Source organism: Gobio gobio (assembly GCF_949357685.1).
Source record: "Gobio gobio genome assembly, chromosome: 21".
NCBI lineage: Eukaryota > Metazoa > Chordata > Actinopteri > Cypriniformes > Gobionidae > Gobio > Gobio gobio.
The window spans coordinates 10,682,715-10,708,557 of NC_137117.1; the positions used below are offsets into that span (position 1 = coordinate 10,682,715).

The 25,843-nt window shown below is 36.8% G+C and overlaps 1 protein-coding gene across 2 annotated transcripts; it reads right to left on the reverse strand.

The window, feature by feature from the left end:
- Positions 1 to 10,107: 10,107 nt before the first annotated feature.
- Positions 10,108 to 24,934, reverse strand: LOC307117582 (peptidase inhibitor 16). Of its 2 annotated transcripts, XM_079802515.1 has the most exons (7): positions 24,675 to 24,934; positions 24,221 to 24,526; positions 17,658 to 17,806; positions 17,456 to 17,531; positions 17,259 to 17,368; positions 13,001 to 13,092; positions 10,901 to 12,889 (listed from the first exon to the last, which is right to left on the reverse strand). In XM_079802515.1, exons 2-7 carry the CDS (start codon positions 24,374 to 24,376, stop codon positions 12,660 to 12,662), a joined length of 813 nt encoding a protein of 270 aa, XP_079658641.1. In that variant the 5' UTR covers positions 24,377 to 24,526; positions 24,675 to 24,934; the 3' UTR covers positions 10,901 to 12,659. The 2 variants fall into 2 exon arrangements, with proteins under 2 accessions (XP_079658642.1, XP_079658641.1); XM_079802516.1 differs by lacking the exon at positions 24,675 to 24,934 and having other exon boundaries at positions 10,108 to 12,889; positions 24,221 to 24,562.
- Between the last annotated feature and the right edge of the window lie 909 nt (positions 24,935 to 25,843).

Consider the following 25,843-nt stretch of genomic DNA (forward strand, 5'->3'; position numbering starts at 1 on the left):
AGGACTACTTTGGCAAACCTTTGTCAAGTACCACAATACGTAGTTACATCCACAAATGCCAGTTAAAACTGTACTGTGCCAAAAGGAAGCCCTATGTTAACAGTGTCCAGGCGCTGTCGACTTCTCTGGGCTCGGAGGCATCTGGGATGGACCATCACACAGTGGAAACGTGTACTGTGGTCAGATGAATCAGTATTTCAGATATTTTTTGGGAGGAATGGACACCGTGTGCTCCGGACCAAAGAAGAAAAGGATCATCCAGACTGTTACCAGCAACAAGTCCAAAAGCCAGGGTCTGTCATGGTATGGGGTTGTGTCAATGCCCTTGGCGAAGTTAACTTGCACTTCTGTGAAGGCACCATTAATGCTGAAAAGTACACAGAGATTTTGGAGCATAATATGCTGCCTTCAAGAAGACATCTTTTCCAGGGACGTCCATGCATATTTCATCAAGACAATGCAAAACCACATTCTGCACACATTACAAAGTCCTGGCTGCGGAGGAAGAGGGTACGGGTACTTGACTGGCCTGCCTGCAGTCCCGACCTGTCTCCAATAGAGAATGTGTGGCGCAATTTGAAGCGCAAAATGCGACAACGAAGCCCTGTTGCCCACCTTAAGACTTGTTTGCAGGAAGAATGGGACAAAATTACACCTGAAACACTTCATCACTTGGTGTCTTCAGTCCCTAAACGTCTTTTAAGTGTTGTGAAAAGGAATGGCAACATTACAAAGTGGTAAATGCTTTACTGTCCCAACTTTTTTGGAAATATGTTGCAGGTCTGAATGACAGGAAATGATGCATATTTACAAATGACATGAAGTTGACCAGACAAAACATGAAATATTTTGTGTTCATATTGTCTGCAATGAAATACAAGTCAAAGTAAATTTAGAAATCACTTCTTTTTTTTTTATTTGCGTTTTCCATACTGTCCCAACTTTTTCTGATTTGGGGTTGCACTATATATATATATATATATATATATATATATATATATATATATATATATATATATATATATATATATATATATATATATATACTGTATATACTGTATATATATATATATATATATATATATATATATATATATATATATATATATATATATATATATATATATATATATATATATACTGTATATACTGTATATATATATATATATATATATATATATATATATATATATATATATATATATATATATATATATATATATATATATATATATACATACATATATTAGGGCTGTCAAGTGATTAATCACAATTAATCGCATCCAAAATAAATGTTTGTTTACATAAAATTATCATTAATTCTTATATTTGAATACAAACACACACATGTATATATTTAAGAAATATTTGCATGTATACTGTATATATATCATTTGTAATATATATATAAATATTTTATATATAAATATAAAACAAATTTCTTTTTTAAATATATACATGCATGTGTGTGTATTCATGTATACGTAATAATTATACACAGTTTAAATATAATTTTAAAATATATACGTATATATATATTATTTTATGCATTTATTTTATATTTTAACGTCTAAAGTAATTTACATTTTATATATTTATTAAATATGTTTTCAGTAAAATTACCATATATATATATATATATATATATATATATATATATATATATAAGCTGATATATTGTTGTATTATATTGCATAACAATTTTTTACAAAATTATTTAATTGATATATTTTAATACATTTAGATTTATATATAATTTAATTACATATATATATATATATATATATATATATATATATATATATATATATATATATATATATATATATATATATATATATATATATATATTCATATATGTAAATTATTAACATGTATATGCTATTCAAATGAATATAATATAAATATATATCATTATTGTATATTTTTCACAATCGGCTATATTACATAATACATTTAATTGATTATTTAAATTTTAAAGTTATTTATATTTTGAAATATTTATTTCATAAATATTTAGTAAAATATATTTATATTTAAATGTAATTTATAAAATATAATTGAATTATATATATATATATATATATATATATATATATATATATATATATATATATATATATATATATATATAGTGCTGATATAATATACGTAATATATTACTTAATTGCATTTATTTGATATTTTAATGTATACGTATAAAGTAATTTATATTTTATATATTTATTATATATATTTTATAGTTAGTGCTGATATATTGTATTATATTACATAGCATTTATTAAATTATATGAATTTATATATCTATTTTATATATATATATATATATATATATATATATATATATATATATATATATATATATATATATATATATATATATATATATATATATATATTCAAATTTATAGATTTATTTTAGCCTACTTTATTAAATTAAACATTAATACATATTGCCTATGTGATTAATATTTTTTGGAAAACAAAAACTATCAACGTGTGAATATTTTGAAAGAAAAAGAAGATGAAACAAGTCAAAAACTTTGGTTCTGTTTTGAGCTTTGTCTTTTGGTTACAGAACAGGAGCACGACTTGACCCCGAACGACCGAGAAACAGACGCACGCGCGCCCTCCAGCGGTGCACGCGGTGAAGAGGCGTCGTGTCCGCGGATGACCGAGCGAGCAGGAGAGCGCTCCAGGGCGGTTATGGAGGCCTGTGTAATGTCTCATATTCTCCGCACTTCGCTCACAGCATCATAAACACGTCTCAGTGGACAAAGATCCGACTCAAAGCTGCTGCAATTAAACTATAACACATTAATGAAACATGCAGTTTTCTCTCTAGTAGTGAATATTTCTGAGGATAAGAATGATTTTTAAAGTCAGTTTCGGTACATACATTAAAGTAATTGTGACTAATATTTAAAAATATATCATTTAAATGAATATAAAATGACAACATATAACTTTCATATAACTTGTTAGTGTGTGTGTGTGTGTGTGTGTGTGTGTGTGTGTGTGTGTGTGTGTGTGTGTGTGTGTGTGTGTGTCTCTCTCTCTGTGTGTGTGTGTGTGTGTGTGTCTCTCTGTCTGTGTGTGTCTGTGTGATTGTGTGTCTCTGTGTGTGTGTGTGTGTGTGTGTGTGTGTGTGTGTGTGTGTGTGTGTGTGTGTGTGTGTGTGTGTGTGTGTGTGTGTGTGTGTGTGTGTGTGTGTGTGTGTGTGTGTGTGTGTGTGTGTGTGTGTGTGTGTGTGTGTGTGTGTGTGTGTGTGTGTGTGTGTGTGTGTGTGTGTGTGTGTGTGTGGTTCAGGTAAACCCTAAGTTATAGGACGTTAAATGTCCCCACCAAGATGGCAATATCTGAAATCCTTGTCCTTTATGGGGAAATGTTTTGGTCCCCATGAGGAAAACAAATCAGGCCAAGGGATGTTTGTTTGTTTGTTTGTTTGTTTGTTTGTTTGTTTTTTAAAATGTGAAAATGCAGACAGTTGTCTGTCCTGCTTGGGTTTAGTTTTAGGGGCTTATCAATTGATGCTTGTCTGAATATATGTCAGTGTGCTTTAAAACATTTTTTAACGTAATAATCAGGCTTGAATGCATACAATCAATAAATACACAGTCTCGTCTGACAGACACGAGCGCATTACTGGAGTCTGAAGGCGTGTTTATGACGCTGGATTAAAGTTCAATCAATGCAGAAATGAGCGGAGCACAGAGTTTTTATGAGTGTGTAAATTGTGTGACGGCGTGCAGTGGAATGGCTTTGCGCTGAAGTGCTGTTAATATTTGTCTTGAGTGGCGCGAGACCTTCTGATTTAATATCCGTGTGGATATTTCACCCCTCGAGATCTTCGGCATTCACAGTCTGACACACACTCTCTCCCCACGGGACTCTTTATTTATTGTTGTTTGTTTCTCAAATAAGATGCGGGGCCTGGAGATTTGATTATTTTATGGCTGTAAAGATCTCTGACTCATGTGTTAAAACAAAAACACACACACCATGTGCAAATGAAGCATTTAGATACTGCTAAGGTTATTTACACACACACACACACACACACACACACACACACACACACACACACACACACACACACACACACACACACACACACACACACACACACACACACACACACACACACACACACACACACACACACACACACACTACCCCTAAACCTACCCATCAAAGGAAACATTCTGCATTTTTAATAAAACATTGTTTAGTATGTTTTTAAAGCTAATTTAAATATAAGGACATATGAAATGTCATATCTCATTTTTCATGTTTACATCGTAATGCCAGTGTAATACCCGTGTCCTCATAAATCACACACAAACACTCACACTCTCTCACACACACTTACACAGAAACACACAGAAACACACACACTCACATATACACACACATACACAAACACACACTCACAGACACACAGACAGACACACTCTCACACACTCACAGACACACACAAACACACACACACTCGCATATACACACACACAAACACACACTCGCAGACACACACACTTACACACACAGACCATCACACACACACACACACACACACACACACACACACACACACACACACACACACACACACACACACACACACACACACACACACACACTTACACAGAAACACACACACACACACACACACACACACACACACACAAACACACACACACACACACACACACGGACAGACACTCACTCTCTCTCTCTCACACACACACACACACACACACACACACACACACACACACACACACACACACACACACAGATTAATTTATAATAGAGAACTTCTTACAGACTAAGCGGCTAGAAGTGGAGACCCTGAAGCCACGTGTCCTTCACAGGCTCTTCATGTCTTTGTTCTCTGGTTGGTGTGTTTTTGCGTGAGTTAACACCAGTGAAGTTTAATTCTTGTCTTTGGTGATAATGATTAATAAAAAACGTAATTAACACATCGCAGCATCTGTCGTGCGTCACTAGAGGACACAAAACCCTTAAAACTCTTCCCAAAGTTAGCCGAAGGCAGGATTAGTCCAGACGGGAGGTTTTGAATTACAGTGTCAGATCGTCTTCAATGGAAGCCATTAGCACTGTGGACCTTCACAACTGAACTGAAGCGCTCAGAGATTAGCTTTAGCACTCGCGCTCTTTGTCTCAGATGTGTATTGGTGTCGTTCAATGTGTAAAACATTCTTGAGATTGTTGGGAGAGAATGTCTTGTGAATTTCCAATCATTGCCATCAAAATCATAGCCATAGTTTACATCTGAAAATACTGAAGGAGTACACTGACGACATGACTAAGCATTTTGAGTATCTTGTTTGTGAATAATGACACAAGGACTTGTCATTCTGATGGCATTACTTAATATGTTCATTGATATATGGGTCAAAGACATGACATGTATTTTTTTGTGTCCGTATTCATTACCCCCCCCCCCCCCCCCTCCCCAAAAAAAGATAAATACATGTCACAAATTGATCTACAATATTTCCTTATAAGATACTCTTTAAATTTTTTTGAAATTCAATTGACTTTTTGAGTTGTGGTGTTTCAAGACCTAAAATGTCAGGTGGTGCGACCAGCAAATTTACATTTAAAAGTATTAAATCCCACTGCAATTGCAAAATGAAGTAAGAAATATAAATGGAAACTATTATATAATGTATACAAATAATAATAAAAAAAAACTCCTTATGGAAAATTGTGTTCTGAACACATAGAAAAGTGTCTGTTTATATGAATAGGACTAAAAGGGCAACACATAGAAAAGGGAAAGGGAATTTACCATGTTATATGCATTTTACAATGATTCATATGTATATTGTATATGTATATATATTATTTTAAATGAATATATGGTCGCACCACCCGACATTTTCTGGGTGGTAAAATCAGAAATCTTGTTTAATAATAAATGAATGCTGTCTTAAAAGCTGTAAAACCAATATGAATCAACATCATGCATTTTTTTGGACATAAAAATGCAGTTTTGCTTTTAATTATTATTTTTTTTATTTAAAAAAAGTATTATTTTTCTTATTTGTCATTGACCCTTATAAATATGTATGTTTGAGAGATGAACTAAGGGTTTTGAGCAACTTGCAGGCTTTTGCAGGAAATCCATTGTTTGCTGTGTTTTTGTTTCGATAAATGCACTTACTGGCAGTGTTGAGGGTAACGCATTACAAGTAACTTGAGTTACGTAATCAGATAACTTTTTCAAGTAACTAGTAAAGTAACGCATTACTTTTCAAATTTACAACAAAATATCTGAGTTACTTTTTCAAAAAAAGTAACACAAGTTACTTTTTCACATTTTAACATATTATATGTTCATACAATGAACATATTAGCCAGCACCCTGTAACCCAAGACTGGTTTCCCACTGAAGCTAAGCAGGGCTGAGCCTGGTCAGTACCTGGATGGGAGACCTCTTGGGAAAACTAGGATGCTGCTGGTAGAGGTATTAGTGAGGCCAGCAGGGGGCGCTCTCCCGGTGGTCTGTGTGGGTCCTAATGCCTAATGGTCCTGACTCTCTGTGAGTAGGATAAAGAGTAGGGGTGTAACCCCGGCATCATGGCCAAATTTGCCCATTGGCCCCAGTCCATCATGGCCTCCTAATCATCCCCAAACACTGATCGGCTTCATAACCCTGTCCACCAATCAGCTGGTGTGTGTTCTGGTGCAATATGGCTGCCGTCGCATCATCCAGTTGGTGCTGTACATTGGTGGTGGTTGATTAGGAGATTCCCCCCCACCATATGTAAAGCGCTTTGAAAAGCGCTATAAAAATGTAACTAATTATTATTTATTTGACTGACAGCTCTCCTGTCCTGATGTTGAGAGGAATCAAGAATAATTTCAGAGGCGTTGTGTGTGAACATGAGGGTTATTGTAGTTCTAGACTAAATGTGTGCATTTACTCATCTCAGTTGCACAAAAAAAAGATTCAGTATTCCTCAAAATGAATAAAATCAGTCAAATGCAAAATCTAAATACCCTCCAATAATTCAATGTTAAATAAAACAAATATTTGTATGTATTTAATCTCATTTTATTGACCAATGTCTTCCTGCTGACCTTCGATGATTCAGTTAAACCATGAGCAAATATGACTTTTGATTTCTTTTTCTAAAAAAACAAAAACCTGGGGAAAATAAATGCAGAACGTTCACATAGGACACTAATAACACGACTAGATGCAAGAAACCGTTCAGAAAAATGTGGGCACAATTAGGTTAAGGGTCAAGATCAAGTTATCTGCATCTCCTGCGCTGCATCAAGCCATCCCATAATATCTGTCACCACTCAAATAAATGCAATTGTAAAGTAACTGTACAACATGTGTGTAAACCTCCAAAAAAATTATAAAGTAATTATTAACAAATAAATCTCTTAATCAAGTGGCTGTGTCTATAGTATTATACAACATTATAATATTATTTTCAAATACATTTTTATATTATTATTGTTTTTATTTAAAATTATTATTGCCCCTGGCTCAGTAAGGAACACTTGTTATAAAATATCAGTGATTGGGACACATTTTAAGTATCAACGCCACTTAAAAAGATGCAATCTAATCCTGTTTTACATTAAATAAGCCGTTCCCGAGCAGGTTTAAGCTTCCGGACCTGTTGCTATGGCAGCAACGTAACGCATTACTTTTCTTAAAAAGTAACTAAGTAATGCAATTAGTTACTTTTTAAGGGAGTAACGCAATATTGTATTGCATTACTTTTCAAAGTATAACTTTCCCCAACACTGCTTACTGGTTTGCAAATCTTAAGGATGATTCGAGAAAAACTGTAAATAAAAATTACAGTAGGCTAATGACTTATGCAAGGAACTAATGCCTATAGATGTTTTGAGGAGATGTTTTGAGGAGTAAGACTATTCAACAGAGAACCAATATAAGGCAATTTTAGCATGACATAAGCGATTGATAATGTAGGAAACAGCAGACAATAGTATATTATCAACTGCATGAATGTACCAAAGCATTTGCTATTAATTCGTTGAGACTGAGAAAGTGATGTGGAGGTTGAGAAATAGTGATTATTCGTATAGTTTTATCTATATAAAACCTTCTTATATGAGCATATAAATCATTTTTGTTTTGTGAAAACATGATATTTCTGTTCTGTGTTGAACCGATTTCGAGTGACCTTTTTATCATCTTCTCTTTAAATGTCCAGGAATCATCTAAGCATTGGAGATAAGGATCACTCAGCTGAATATTTCTCTTTCTGCTTGCTTTGACTTCGTCCTGCTTGATTTCCAGGTTTGAAGATGTTCTCCGTCTTCGTGTAATCCAGCATCAGAGCGATGTGATGCTGCTCAGATGTGTGGGTGTTTGTGTCTGGTCGTGAAGCGGGCTTACGTTATGATGGATGTGAATGAGGTAAAGCTCTCTGGCCCAGTGGAACGCAATAATGCGGCAGGACTTCATCTTGATGAGGTCCATTAATCTGGACATCAGGCCTGGAGAGACCCGTGGAGACGCCACTGGATCATACAGTCCGACGCCGTCAGCGTGTGAGAGAAAGTCCCAGAATGAGGGGGTGAGTTTTCTGAAACTTACAAGGGAAATATATTAAGAAGAGCAGAAAAAGAAAAAGAAAGTTCACCCATAAAGAGCTGAAAGCCAGGAGCCAAATGAATCAGCTCTGAGATCAATTCATACAAACTCTGATTTGAAACCAAAAGTTTAGGAAATTGTAAACAAACAAATAGTTTTACAGAATAAATAAATAGTCAAACAATTTTAGATACATCTTTTTAAGTTAGTAAATAAATAAATAAATAATGATAAAATACATAACTTTAAAATAATTTTAAGTAATAAATAGATAATTGAACTGAATGAATTAAATTAATAAATAATTTAAATAAATAATAATTTTGAACAAACAAACAATTTTACATAATAAATAAATTAATTTAAATAAATAAACAAACAAATTATTTAAATGAATAATTTTAAATGACTAAATAAATAAGAAACAATAATACATTAAATAAAAATGATAAATTATAAGTAAATAGTATAAATTATTAGTTAAATCATTATAAATAAATAGTTTTACATAACACATAAATGTAAATAAATAAACATCTAAATTAGTAAATAAAATGACTAATAATGAAATAAATCAACATTTAAATATTTTTGAATAATAAATAAATAGAATTATTTAAATAATTGTAAATAAATAAGTACATTGAAAATTATTTTAATGAATGGATAGATAGATAGATGATAGATAGATAGATAGATGATAGATAGAAAGATAGATAGATAGATAGATAGATAGATAGATAGATAGATAGATAGATAGATGGATGGATGGATGGATGGATGGATGGATGGATGGATGGATGGATGGATGGATGGATGGATGGATGGATGGATGGATGGATGGATGGATAGATAGATAGATAGATAGATAGATAGATAGATAGATAGATAGATAGATAGATAGATAGATGATGGATCGATAGATGATGGATAGATAGATAGATAGATAGATAGATAGATAGATAGATAGATAGATAGATAGATAGATAGATAGATAGATAGATAGATAGATAGATAGATAGATAGATAGATAGATGATGGATGGATGGATGGATGATAGATGGACGGATGGATGGATATAAACAATAAACTGTTTGTATTTGTAATCAAGCTTGTTTGTTATGTCAGAAAGTCAAGGTGGCTTTGACTCACTCGATTGAACCGTCGTCAGAATCACACTCGGGACGGATGAACACACACGACGCAACGATCAGAAAGTTCAAGTGATGTTTGCTGAATCCCATCTGATGGATCTAATCCCGTCGTTTATTTTTTGCACAGACGACCTGACTGAGATCTTGACATTTGCTTTGTTCTATACAAATGTTAATCAGGTTGATATGAGGAACGATGTCTAGAGCTGGATTTCACTCGGTGTTTTATTCCTATTACACTCAATGAATAGAAATGAACAAGGCACTTGATTTGATCCGAAACATGTCAAAGCAGATGCACATCTTCAAATTTGCATTTAGTTTTTTGTGTTTTTTGTTAGTGGGTTATAGCCTACTGTATCTCTGCTGTACTGTAGGCTATATTTTATTTTATAGGCTATTATATTATTTCTTTATCATATATTGACAACCAAGCTTGTTGTACAATGTGGTGTAAAATAGCAAGCATTAGCCTACATTATTCTCATCAGGATGTTTGAAAATAAAACATGAAGAAAATTGGCAGCTAATTCAGTCAAACTGACGGACAATTTGTATGGCAATCTGATGTGAAATGATTAGTTTCAGTCTTTTTGAATGGAAGTTCGCAGGCAACTTCTGAGAAACCTGAAAATGTGGGTCAATTTTAATGAGGTTTAACCCCCTATTAAAGGTTCAGTGTGTATTTATGAGGATCTATTGACAGAAATGCAATATAATATACATAAATGTTTTCAGTGGTGTGTAAGACCTTACAAAATATTATGTTTTATTACCTCAGAATGAGTCATTTCTATCTACACTGAACAAAGTTATAAACGCAACACTTCTGAGAAATAGGCCTTTTTGTGTACATAGAAAAGTCTTAGATTGAGTTCAGCTCATGAAAAATGGGGGCAAAAACAAAAGTGTTGCATTTATAATTTTGTTCAGTGTAAACACACCGCAGGTTCCATTACAGTGAAATCGCCATTTTGCGTCGTTATGTTTCTACAGTAGCCCTGAACGGACAAACTTCTATAGCGCTAGTCACGAAAGGAATTCACAATTCACAACCTCACCGCTAGATGCCGCTAAAAACCACACACTGCACCGTGAAATGTATTTGTCATTGAAACAGGAAGTCGAGGTACGATACCAACAGGTTTTTCCTTGTTTAAAATAGCCAAATGTCTTTATTACATTACATCACGATCACATCCCAGCAGAACAACATGTGTTGTGTAGACATTTGCCACCACCAGTTTCACCGACGACTACCTTCAAGAACCAGATGATGATGAAGAAAAAAAACGTGAACCTGTGTTTGTTTTTGGGGTATGTATGATGTATTCAAGCCACGATATAGCATTAATAAAGAGGCACATTATTAACTGTTGCTCGTCATTCTAGTGAACATTGGATAAAAATGGTTTACAATCTAGAGTCCAAGGCTATTGGTGTGTTTTCCATGCTGTGCATTTTAAATGTTTATCTTTTTTTTTTATAGTAGCCTACACTATCACACATAACCCCAAACTAATAGACATGGACTAAAATCAACAAAACTCCCTTAAATTCTAACTGATCTTTGAAAAGCAAAATATTCGCTTTAAATGCGTTCAAACACAAAGATGCCAACACTTTGCGTTATACTGCCATCTAGTGATGTCTGCTGTGTCCAACATGGGACATCATCATTATCATCTGTGAATTATCATTGATGGAGATGATCAATAACGGTTATGAGACTGCATATAAGTTCTCACAGCCCCATTTGACCATATATTAAAGAAAATAACCAGGATAAATCATAACATAATGGAATAAACAAAATAAGAGGGGATCTGGTTTTTCCGTTCCAGTTTTAACCAGCTTTGAAATTTAACACAATATACAGTACATCACATTTTTCTTGCATTTAAAAAGATACACAGTACATACAATACATGCTATGTTTATGAACTTCGCTAAGAATACACAGCATGTACTTGTGCGTTGTAATAATTCTCAAATTGTTCATTAAAACTAATGCTCAATCTATTGACATTGAGATGAACAGATGATAAAAGCTTGTTTCCGTCTTATTTTCTAAAGGTTATATCTCACGTTTCTGAGGGGGGGAATTGCAAGCTATAAACACTCACTTGTAAGAAAAGTCAGCTCAAATATCCCAATACCTTATTTATTATTTATCCCACGGCGGAAACAAGCTTCCATAAAAACTGGCTTGTATGAGATTATCTTAAACCATTTCACTTTATAAAAAGGTGCAATAAAACAAGAGGTTTGGCTTGTCACTCAAACACCGTCATTTACCCTTTATGTCTTCATTTGTGTTTTCTACCATGTTTTACAGTGGATATTAATGCTCCTGCACGCAGAGAAAAAGGGTCTCAAAATTGTACCTTTAGGGGTACAACAGCTTGTCCTTAAAAGAACATATTTGTACCTTTTTTTTTTACTCCTAAAAGGCACATATTAATAATTAAGAGTACAAATGTGTACCTTTAGGGTATTACTATGAACCTTTTTGTAGTAAAAATGGTACAAATGTGTCCTTTTAAGGACAAGCTGTTGTAAAAGGTACAATTTTGACACCCTTTTTCTCTGTGTGTGCACTGTCCAGTCCTAATTGAAGCCTTTGGTGATTATGTGTTTCATTGGCAGATATTGTTTCTTGTTATAGAAGCAAAATCAAATGTATTCATTTTTTCATAAAACAAGACTCAATGTCTAATGTCATTTTGCTTCTCAAGCAAAGGTATCCTGATTTAAGAATGTTTAAATATTTGTACTGGAAAACAAGACAGAAATACTGAGGAAGACAATCGTTTTTGCACTACACACATATCGTATGTGTTTTATGTGTGTCTCATCAGGTTATGACGGATATCATCCACTCCAGACCTTCACAAAACAAGCGCCGCCAGACCGATGAGCATCAACAAATGGGATGTAAAGCTTTCCATCTTGGATCCATGATTTGTCGTTGTTTTCTCCATGCCCGTCTCTTCAATCTTAACGTGCACGAGTGTAGACTCGCTGGTGGGCTTCGTGGTCATGTGGGGACGTTCAGGTGAGACAGTCGGATCTTCAGTGTCGCCCGGATCCTCAGAAGGATGGAAGAGATTCTCACTCACTGTGAGGAAAAGAGGGTTTACAACAAAAATAGGTATAGTTTAGTTCTTCATGACCGCTTTATTTCATGTTGACTTTTAGTTGATTTGCACAGATAAAGTTTTCACATTACCACAGATATTGTCCTCACACACTGGTAGGTGTTCTGGACACTTTGAGCACGGCTCTCCAGACTCGTATGGGTTTTGTCCCATAAAATTTCCTCTGAAATGAAGGAAAAAGGAAGGATGGATTTAATAGATACTATATATGTTATGTGGTTCTAGATGGCTTAAATATCAGACAAAACAAGCCTTTTTATAAGCTTAAACAGCTAAAAATCAAGGTTGTCATATTTCTTAATTCATTCCCTTAATTCATAAATTCATCTTTAGCTGCTGACGAAAACCTATAGTGTGTATAATATATATACTATACACCGATCAGGCATAACATTATGACCTAATATTGTGTTGGTCCCCATTTTTCTGCCCAAACAGCCCTAACCCGTCGAGGCATGGACTCCACTAGACCCCTGAAGGTGTGCTGTGGTATCTGGCACCAAGATGTTAGCAGCAGATCCTTTAAGTCCTGTAAATTGTGAAGTGGGGCCTCCATGGATCGGACTTGTTTGTTCAGCACATCCTAAAGATGGTCGATTGGATTGAGATCTGGGGAATTTGGAGGAATCTGACACCTCAAGTTTGTCGTTGTGCTCCTCGAACCATTCCAGAACCATTTCTGCTTTGTGGCTGCGCATTATCTGCTGAAAGAGCCACAGACACCAGGGAGTACCGTTTCCATGAAAGGGTGAACATGGTCTCAACAATGCTTAGGTAGGTGGTACGTGTCAAAGTAACATCCACATGAATGGCAGGACCCAAGGTTTTCCAGCAGGAAATACTGCCTCCTCCGGCTTGCCTTCTTCCCATAGTGCATCCTGGTGCCATGTGTTCCCCAGGTAAGTGACGCACACACCCGGCCATCCACGTGATGTAAAAGAAAACGTGATTCATCAGACCAGGCCACCTTCTTCCATTGCTCCGTGGTCCAGTTCTGATGCTCACGTACCCACTGTTGGTGCTTTGGGCGGTGGACAGGGGTCAGCATGGGCACCCTGACTGGTCTGCGGCTTTGCCGCCCCATACACAACAAACTGAGATGGTTCCTCTTTTAGTTAATCATCACTGTGTATTTAGTTCCTCCCTGTGTTCTGTTCAGTGTCGGTTATTGCTAGTGTCTGTCACGCATGTTGGCTTGTCATTTTGAGTTTATAAAAAATTCCGTTATTGGTCCCACTTTATATTAGGTGGCCTTAACTAGTGTACTTACATCAAAATATAAGTACAATGTACTTACTGTGTTCATATTGTATTGCAAAACACTTTTGCTGATATTGAGGTGGGAGACGCAGGGCTCCAGACTAACTTTTTTCACTAGGAGCACAGTGGCCCCCAACAGAAAATGTTAGGGGCACAACCAGAAATTTTAGGGGCGCACACCGTAAATCAACATGCTAACCAAATCTACTAATTTCCACTGTATTACTAATAGGGATCGGTATCGTTAAAGTTTTAATGGTATTACTACTCTTACCGATACTGCTTATTGATCCGGTACTTTGACAGTATTCTTACCGGTTCTTTTTATTATACTTTTTTTTTTTTTTTTTATATATATAAAAAAACATAATTAAGAACATAATTAACATGGCTTTATAATCCCAAAAGTAAAATATCTATAGCAAAAGAAACCGCAAAGTTTGAACAAAAATATAAAACATCTATTTGTAAATGGACCAGTGTGCAGGCATTCGGAAGGTCTGCTAACATTAAATATTACAGTAAAGAACAAACCTGCAAAGAAATCTAATAAAGTAATGAAATGTAAAATAACACTGCATAGTTTTCACTGTATAAATTGATAGATTAATGCTTACAAAAGCTAAAGTTATTAAATCAAGAGATGTGAATATTTTCTATTTGCCTTTTGTTCGATTCGAATTAATGGCTCAATCATCAGCAGGTTTAGACGCTGCCCCTTTAAGACCGATCGAATGTAGAACTAATAATATCATATTCTCCTATTTCTGCAAACTATTTACGCCCATTTAAGATATAAACTGTTAAAATAACTACTCTCCAATCCGGTCATTTTGACACCGGCTATTTGTTGTTTATTTGATGGTTTAGACGCGCACACGAAGCCTAAAATATTAAGTGCAAGTCGGTCCATTTCGCAGCACACACACACATAAGGCGCCTTGAAGTTGGAAACAGCGTCTCTTGCGCGGATTATTGTGCATTTAATAGCTCTTTATTATCAAACACATCCCGCAGTTTAGCAAAAGTAGAGACTGCAGTTTACAACAATCACTGAATCTGACGTTTAGTTTAGGTTTAAGGAGAAATGTGCTGTGACGGGAAGGATGTCGCGCTCGACGGAACACGGCTATAGGAATAGTTTTACCTCATCCATCTTTTTATAATTCTTGGAAGCCAAAATCGAAAATAAAATTAGATTAATATCACAGCACATACCTAAAGTTTAAGCAGACTAAACTTTTGTGTAGTTCTCTTGGCCATCGTCACTCATTAAGCTGACTGTGGTGTTGTGTTCGCTGTAGCTCCACGTGAGAGAGCGCTCTTTCTCTCTCTTCTGGATTGCGAATGGCAAAAATGCATCACGGACAAATGGTTTAATATTATCTCATATAGAGACGGCTGGCAAAGATAGAATTTGCCAGACATAACGTCTATCAATTATAATTATTAAGTGTATTTTCTTAATTTCTCCAGTACCGACAGCGGGCAAATTTACTGGTCGCACATGTGCGACTGGATGTAAAATTCAGTCGCACACTCTCAAATTTTAGTCGCAAAATGCGACCATTTAGTCGCACTCTGGAGCCCTGAGACGGGTAAGGTTAGGGACAGGTGTGGAGGTATGAGTAAGTTTAAAGGTAGGGTTAGGTGTAAGGGAAGTGTCAACAGTGTAATTATAAATGTAACTACAGATATTCATTACAGATAATAACAGTAATACATTTTTTTTAAATGTAAGTACAATGTAAAACATGTACTGTATGTACACAGTAAGTGCATTGTATCAAATGAAATGTTAGTACATAGTAGTTAAGGCCATCTAATATAAAGTGGGTCCGATACATTTATATATTTTTTAAATGTATTTTATATACATAATACCTGTGCGTATTGTCACTTCTAGTTTCTGTAAATAAAAATGTTTGACAACCATCTGCTTTGATATTACAGCAGAAATATTTTTTATTTAATTTTTATCCAAATCGACTTCGGTTAGTTTTGGTTTGGTTTCACATTGCAATTATGCGAGCGCACTAAAGAACTTTACATTACACACTTGCATCCACTCGTCATCATCTATGTGGGCTGCATCTGGACATTGATTGGTTTGTAAACGGACGTGCGTCTGACGTCAGCGTCTTTGACAAGAGTGAATGAACGGACGCATATCGTTGCCACTATTGAACAGTGTGCATTGGCATTGCTTGACAATTTTTTTCCCGTTACGTTTAAAACTGGACATTTCAAGCTTTATATACACATATCAATCATGTTTGTGAGACAAGTAGCCTGCTGAGTTTCGGTTTATTTGAGACACGCTCCAGTTCATGTGTAAAGCATGTGATCGCTCCCGCATTTATTGTCTGCTATAGACTATTTGCTTCTTATTTATTAAATCCAGGCAATTATCTGATTAAACGTTGATTAAAATTAAGATACAATTTATACAAAACGAAATTCACATTAAAGAAAGGCTTTCTAAGCAAAATCATGCAAAATTTCTTTCAAAATCCGGACCAAACAAGGTAGGTGTGAAAGGGCCCTAAGACTGAACATTAGTCTGGGGAGTCTGCTCTGTATTTTCTACTGCACAAGAGGCGTGATCAACGGGCATAGTTCAAATGACTCTGTATGCAATTGGATAGTCCTTCAACAAATCAGGCCAACGATCCATCGCTTTTCTATCGTCATCGTGTTAAACCTGCCAATAGCGCACCAGGTGGATAAGCCAGTTTGTGATTGGTCCCCGTTGATTTGTAACGGAAGCAGGGTAGAAAAATGTACAGGTTTCCAGCCTGAGCTGCAGGGCGAAATCAAATCGCCACAGATCAGGCTGGGTTTACCCAGTCTACTTACAAATGGTCTTGGAGTCGAAAATGTGTGAACCTCTGCTTTAGATAGTTTTAAAGCTGTGTTTCAGTATAAGATTCATAGACTGACATATTAACTCACATGATGTTAAGTTGCAACTTATACTACACTAAATATTGTAAAAAGGTGTGTTTTAGAACACACATTCTAGAACACTGAGATCATGTTAAGTTTGGATTATTGAAACGCACTTACTGAGGGTAGTAATCGCAGACGAGAATGGTGGCATTCTCGAAATCTAGACCCTCTAGAGTGTTACATAAATGAGTGGCACAGCCGATTCTGTTGCTGCCTGCCCACACCAACTGTAACAACAACAGAGAAACATCGTCACATCTGCATATTCATACTGTGAAAACCAATCAAACGCTCCGAACGCGAACGATGCTCACCTGAGTGTAATGGCCACACATTTGTTCTTCATTACAGTTATTGCTTTCATAGGTATAATCCACAATTTCTCCAAACCTGCAGTGCAAAGAAACGAGTTGTATTACTGCTTATAGATCATATTTCTGCATCCCACAGATCATTTGTATTTACTCTTTTATTCATCATTCATTCATTCATTCTCATTTATGTTTTAGTTCATACCAGTCCATCACTGCTTTGGTTGCATCAAACCTCCCAGTGCTGACAAAGAGATTTTCACCCATTTTGAGGTCCTCAAGGTCAGGGTTGTGATCCCAGATGCATTTAGCTGCGTACGATTCCGCCACCAGGCGCAGTGTCTCGTCCCACACCTTAAACGACAGAAACATCCTTGATGTTATTTGAAATTGTTTGTTAATTTTGTGACAGCAGAACAATTCATTTACTTAAAGGGGACCTATGCTCCTTTTTACAAGATGGGATAATTTTCATTGCGTGATTTATAAACACCCATCAGTTTGAAAACACCCACAAATTTAGAAACGCCCACTTTTGTTCCGCAGAGACCTCATGCTTGCCTGGTCTGCTGGCAATTTGTTTTCGCCCTGCAGTTCAGGCTCGAAACCTGTACATTTTTCATTCCTGCTTCAGATACAAATCTGCGGGGATCAATCACAAACTGGCTTATTCACCTGTCGCGCTATTGGCGGGTTTAACACGATGACGATAGAGAAGCGATGGCAAGCTAGCCTGGTTAAAACCAGACCATTCTCAGTAGTAACTGAGTTATGGTCTGGCAAAGCTTCATAGACAAATCATTTCCAAAGGGGCGTCGCTCAAATGCCTCTCGGCGCAATTGGATAGACCTAAAACCAATCAGAGCGATGAGGGAGATGACGTATGCAGAGCGACGGAGAAACATCTGAGACTCTGGCCGTTTCTCAATATGCGTTCTTGTCTGTACTTGTGTTCTCAAATAGGAAATGTCCCCGGCTTCCATTTCAGAAATCTGGTCACCTTACCTAAACCACATATTAATGTTTAATATATTATTTTTAAAATGTAAACGAAAAGAGGCAGGGTGTTTTATACTTCGTTTTATTATAAATATATAAGATAATCAATGTAGGCCTAGCTACGCGTTGCCTGAACCACATTCGTGTGGCTATTATTATTATTATTACGTTTAATTTTTATTTTTTTATGAAATGAGGCAGTGGTGTTTTATGACATATTTCATACGCGAACTTCTGACTTGCGTCCGTGACTTACCAAGTTTGACTCCGGAGAACGAACTCCCGAGGACGGGAGGACACTGCTAATGGACAAGCAGCGTTCTTGACAGTATCACTCAGTATATATTTGTATATGTAGTGCAGGCAATGCATATTATCTTCAATGCATGTTTATAACAAAACGAAATATAAAAAACCCAGCCTCTTTTCGTTTACATTTAAAAACACACACACACACACATAATAGGCTATGATTATCACTGTAATAAATTAAATATGACACAAAACACAACCCAGTCTCTTTTTGTTAAATGTCAGTTTATGTGTGATCATCCATAGCAATCATAAAAGTATAAGTAAAAGGTATAAGAAGCTATACAATAAATAAAGCAATTCAGTCAAAGTCAGCGCTAGGAGACTACAACGGTAAAGTTTAATATCTTAAAAATATAAAGTTATGAAACTTCACTTTGCCCTCAGACAAAACGATCTGTCTAGGAACAAATTATAGATTAATGAGAGTAAAGATCAGCCGTTAGATCTACACAAGACGAGACGGTTTAACCGCTACAGAGACATCAGAGCCAGCGGCAGACGGCAGAAGGACTGGCCGAGGAAAGGCGCCTCTCGGCGGGCTCAATGATCAATTGAGCGCCGCTGAACCACTGGAACTCACAACTCCGAAAACGGCAGTTCAAATAAAAAAAAGGCGCTCTCTTTATAAATAAACCACAGATTTGAGCTTTAAACAACTTCATTCACTCCTGAAAAGGACTTAAAACTATATTTTGTAAAACATTAACACTACCAGAGGACTCTCGCTAAGACCCATTCGTTTAGCCACCAAAGGGCCAAGCTGGTATCAGACTTTTGCCGAATCCAGTCGGTAAGACAGCGATAACATCTTTTTTAGATATAAAGGCTTCGAGTGTTGTTCTTTGCTCGGGTTTTAACGAAAAGGAGAAGTTTAAATCGCTTAAAACAGACGCGATAGCTGATTCGAACGAGTGATGCTCCACAGCAGCGGCAAATCTGCTTCAACGTCGCTGCGCTGTCGTCATCGTGTAAAGCCCGCCCCAACGTTTCTGATTGGTGCCCCGATTTCTGGGGTTTAGAAATGGGTTTGAATGGACTCTTTGCCAGACTACTTGCAGAGCAAATCTAAATTTGCCGGAAGTTGTCTGGGTTTTCCCAGGCTAATGGCAAGCAGCTTTTTGTTTACATTCAACATGGCGGCCACCGATTAGCGCGGCAACCCGTTGATGCCGCTGTCGCTGCTGTTTTAACCCTTAAATGCATGACTGTTTCGCCAATCATTCTTACATATTGGGGTCTTTAGCGACCCGGATCTACATCTAACATGGATGGATCTCTACCTGCCGCGATAATATAAACTTTCCTGATATTAGAGTAACAATTACAGAAGAATGAAATAAGGCATATTTCCTTTTGGAGCTTGTAAGGGTTCAGTTTGAGCAGATGTTTTATACCATTATCACTGTCCTCGTCAGAGCTCATTTCCCAGTGCATTCAGCATCTGCCTCATATTCACCATCTCAAACATATTCTCAAAACTATCATTTTCAACATCTTTACAATCAACATTTTGATCAGTGACAGCTTCTTCAGCAGATCCTGCATCATATGAAGTGACAGTAATATTTGACTGCGTTCAGTTCTTGCTCTGTAGTAAATCAGAGCCGTTTCAAGTTTTGCAGATTATACTTATTATTGTTTCATTTTTTGCCTGCGGTAACTATGAGTGAAACATCACTTAATCATTGTGTATCAGACATTGCCACCTTGTGGAATAAAGGTGAAGTGCACTTATTCAGTCATCAAAGATTAAATTATTATTGTGCATAAAAAATATATGTACAATCTTACACACCTTGGGTCGTTAGCGACCTTATACAATTTTTACAAAAAATTAATGGAAAAACAGGCATTATTATATATTTTTTTCTTGTTATATTGTTTATAATGAATTGATTGAGGAATACTAAGAAGGTTGATGTCTAACTTAAAAAAATTAATTAGGAGGAGGGTGGTGAATGTCGTCCCGGGTCGCTAAAGACCCGAGGTATGCATTTAAGGGTTAACAGATTTCAAAGGCAAGTTTTCTTTGAAAACGGAACAGAAACTTCACCCCCTTTACAGTTGTCATGAAGGGCAAAATTAGCCGTATAGACCAAAACCACAATTTGTCCCAGACTGTAAACATGTTGTATTCTGCTGTAAAGTTGGGCGTTTTAACATGAGCTCAATGAGATTCTGCTCCTTCTGGAGTCTGTCTCTAGTGGCCAGTCGGTGAACAGCAGTTTAAGTCACTTCCGTATTGGCTTCAAGAGAAACTGCGGGAGGTTGACGCTTGGTACAGAGTCATTTGAACTATGCCCATTTATCACCCCTCTTGTGCAGTAGAAAGACTCCCCAGACTAATGTTCAATCAAAGATTGAGCTTGGTCTGGTGATAGACAGACAAATCATTTATTATACCATGTTGTAAATGCCCATTTTTGAACGAAGCGAACGTGCGAAGTAGGGATGCACCGAAATGAAAATTCTTGGCCGAAACCGAAAACCGAAAAAGAGGAAACCAAGGCCGAAAACCGAAAACCGAAACACCGAAAGAAATTATGCCAATTATTAGTACCATTGCATTTATGGCTATGACTGTGTACTAACTTTACTAAAATCAAGACATTGCAATTGCATAAATTATTATTAAAGTTTCAAAGAATAAATCAATTACAAATTATGCCAATATTTATTTAGCACATTGCAACAATGCACAGTATAAAATAAAATTCAAACAAAAATGTTTAACTTGACCCCACTCATTTGTGCATTAAATAATAATTTACAGGCCTACAGAAAGGTTTTAAAATTAAATGTTCTCTCATAAAAACAAAGTGCATTTAGGTCTAGTGCATTTCAATTTTTTCTCTGTAGGACTACTACAAGAAAGTGCATTCAGAACAGGTGCATTAGGTCTAATAATCAACACTCAAATAACATAGTACGCAAACATGTAAACTTTACATAAGGCAGTTTTTGCAATAACTTCTAAATCTGATTATAAAATAGTTTTTTATCCAATTGGTTGTTGAAATATAATCATTATATACACAGTGTGTGTCATTTTCATGACAGGTTTATTTAACATGCATGAAATAATCAAGACATCACTAACAGGTTAAGTAGAATATAATGAATATAACGGCTAATATAGAGCATATATTTAGTGAAAGAGTTGATTTACTTTAGTGAATAAAATTTTGTGGACACTGAATGACTGCCTGAGGTAAATGTGATGCTAAAGTTACATGACATTTGTTTGGTTTACAGCAGTTATATTGACGTCTTTTCGCCATTGAAACACTGATTGAGCGATTACACCACATATGATACGTGACAGTAAGTTGTAATGTATCCTCAACACATCTTAGATGTTCATTCATGTTTATTCTTAATGAAGAGGTGATCGATCGCGCTCACAGATGATCGCGTTCACGCGCGCGCCGCCGCTTGAACTGTGATGTGATCAGTGATGCCACATTAAAGAGCGTCAAAACGGCATTTATCGTTTGAATTTCGTGATGCATGTTGATCGATGTTGGTGTGGGAACTCGGATTGAAGTGTGTTCCGCGCTTAAAACATGCCCACTGTTAAAGATTGCATTGGGAAACCGTTGGGTTTCACAGTGAAGTCTGGTCCTCTTCTCATCGAGAACATGAGCTGCTGCACTACAGCTGCACTGAACACTAGCTCTCGCTGGAGCAGACGTGGGTGTTTCTCAGATATACTGAAACACGTCCACACCGCAGACATTGCTTCAGACAAGCACGTGCAGGTCGCGGTTTCTGTTTACGTCATCACAACATTTCGGCCATGTTGTTTCGGTGATAAAAGTCTTTCGGCCGAAAACCGAAAATGCACTTTTGGGCCATTTTCGGCCGAAAATTTTCGGTGGCCGAATATTCGGTGCATCCCTAGTGCGAAGACTAATACGAACCCCCTTTACCAAAAAAAGGTAAAACAATGATCTGGGACGATTTTGAAGTTGGAGGAGAAAATGACATTTTTTCCAACAATCAACAACTTTTTGATTTGTCCACTTGTAAACATTGGGTCGGTACTTCCGCTTACGTCACGTGTGACCTTTCCAATGTGATTGCGTAATGCGTGGCGCGTCGCAGAGCAGCGCAAGACTAGCAATTGTGGTTAAAAAGTATATAAATGTTTAATATTTTTTGAAAATGGCCGAAGGTTTCGCTAGATAAGACCCTATTCCTCGGCTGGGATCGTGCAGAGCCTCTGAAGCCCTTCCTTTGAAACTGCATTGATTTGGACCTTCAACCATTGGTTGACATTGAAGTCCATTATGTGGAGAAAAATCCTTTTTCTTCATTTCTTTTCGACTGAAGAAAGAAAGACATGAACCTCTTGGATGAGATGGGGGTGAGTAAATTATCAGGACATTTTAATTTTGAAGTGAACTAATCCTTTAAGACATAATCGACCATGTTTATATACTACTCATACTTTCAAGTGAAAGAAGAAAGAACGAAAGAGGGCACAATTTAGTATTTGCGCACTGAGCTTTGCTTTCCTTATTCATTTTTCCTTTTCATTTTGCAGAGACCCAACATGGCCCGGCATGTTGTTGTTTGTACAATCCACTCTATTGTTGTGTAAATGTAATCGAACAAAACATGTTTCACAAGACGCCCAGAGTCTTGTCCACTGAATCTTCCCATAGTCATGCTCTGAATTTCACCCACAACACAAACACAAGAGCGCAAGTCAGGATGACCACATGGGGCTTTATTAAAACACTCACACTCAGCACAGTTCCTGCGGTCTCGTATAACATTCACATTCCTCAGCATGTCACACACACACACGTTGCGCAACGGCATTTCGTGCATCAACACACACCCACACACACTCAATGCATTCAAAATCAACCCGCTTCATGGTTTCTATGCCAAAAGTCCCTCTTTATCAGATAAAGGATGGTCTCATGCATTCACATGACACACACGTTAAGCAACGAAGGGGTTTTTACATACTTACATTGATGCTAAATGGCTTAATGCTGAGTGACTTTATTTGGGATAAGTTTCCATTTGGTAAACCACTATCATGATTACTGTATTACTTAGACTCCCTTGTGTTTTGAAGTTAATTGTGCTAATGAATAAGCATCCTGACACAATTACCATGGATATTAATGTGGTAATTGTTATTTACAGCGGTAATGAGACTATTAAAGATGTGATTGATGGCCGATGATGAGATGCTTTGACCTCATAAAAGCATCCAGAGACGCAATGGCAAAACATCAACAGCCACATAGAGAGAGAGGAGAGATCAAACTCAGACTTCACACGTGGTTGGGAAAGTTATTTTTCTATGTATCATGTGCACTCCCATTTAAAAGTTTGGGGTAAGTGAGCTTTTTTCTTTTCTGATTTACACCACTAGAACCAAAGCGAAATAAATTGTGAACATGTGTTTCTCCAGTCAGGTGCATCTCTTACCACTTTCTGCATGAAGGCGGCGCTGGGCTTAACCTGAGAGCGAAGCTTGTTGTGAATGTCCACGATGGTTGATTTCTGCTGCTCAGTCAGTTGACCGGCGACTAAACTCAGAATCACCCCGAACCCGACGCTCCGGAGGGCCACGTCCCAGTACATGCTGCCTGTCCCACTGCTCCCTCCCTGAGGAGATTAGATCAGCTGGTCGGATAAAACCTCTTCTCTTGTTCTGAGTTGTTCTCCGCTGTCTTACCCCGCCACTCGCTGTCCTCAATGCCTTCAGAGCATGTTAAAGTATCTCTCTCAGGGCTGTTAGTGTGTGTAAGTGAGAGAAAAAGTTACTACAGGATCCAAGAATGAAACTCCCACCCTTTTTATCCTGTACTCAAGCCGCCCCTTGGTCATATTACACATCTCACATGCACATAAACACACTCCACCGGTTCACTCTCCTTACCGAGCATACGTGACTCTGTCCGGCTGTCCAACAAGTCCAACAAGGGTCACTAGGTCTCCAAAGTGTTGATTAATGACTGGGTTTTAGTCACAGGGCATGTCGTAGCAGCTCTGCTTGAGGAGTGCCTGAGATAACAGGGATATGATTTGATTTGACCTGCCTGAAACGCTTCTGTACTCGTATTACTAAAGTCATATCTGCTGTACCAGGTTCTGCTCTCTCCGGTGAGGATTCACCCTTATATTAGCGGGTACCTCCCTGTGAAAGGTTACACAAGCCCAGATCTCATTTACTGTAAGTGACGCCAGTGAAATTCCTTCCTTCTTTAAAGCTTAGCTGTTAACTGAGAGGATTATTTGATTTCAAGGATAAGGTCTGAATTGTCAAAATTGACAACACGGTTGAGCTGTTCCTTTTGCCCTTCAACATGAGGAACAACATTTTAACATTATAGAGAACAAAGTACATTAAAAATAGTCGGCATCGAAACGGTCAAAAAGAGAAGGAGATAGAGTAAGCTAGAGGGAGCAACTAAAAAAGCAACTCAATTTCCTGGTTTAGATGGAGAATTAGATTTTTTTTTAACCTTTTTTGTTATTTTATTTTTTTCTAGTTGTATAATTTAATTGTATATACACCGATCAGGCATAACATTATGTAATATTGTGTCGGTCCCCTTTTGCTGCAAAAACAGGCCTGACCCGTCGAGGCATGGACTCCACTAGACCCCTGAAGGTGTGCTGTGGTATCTGGCACCAATAAGTTTGCAGTAGATCCTTTAAGTCCTGTAAATTGCGAGGTGGGGCATCCATGGATCGGACTGGTTTGTTCAGCACATCCCACAGATGCTCGATTGGATTGAGATCTTGGAGGCCAAGTCAACACCTCAAACTCGTTTTTGTGCTCTTCAAACCATTCCTGAACCATTTTTGCTTTGTGTCAGGCGCATTATCTGCTGAAAAAGCCACAGCCACCAGGGAATACCGTTTCCATGAAAGGATGTACATGTAAGGGGTGGGAATATTTAGTCACCTCACAATCCGATTCTGAATCTGGGAGTCACAATCCGATTCCAAAATGATTCTTGATCACTTTCTTTTCTTATTAATTAATTAATTATTTAACAGAAAATCTTAAAATCTCTTTTTTTTTTTTACTACATTTGTAAT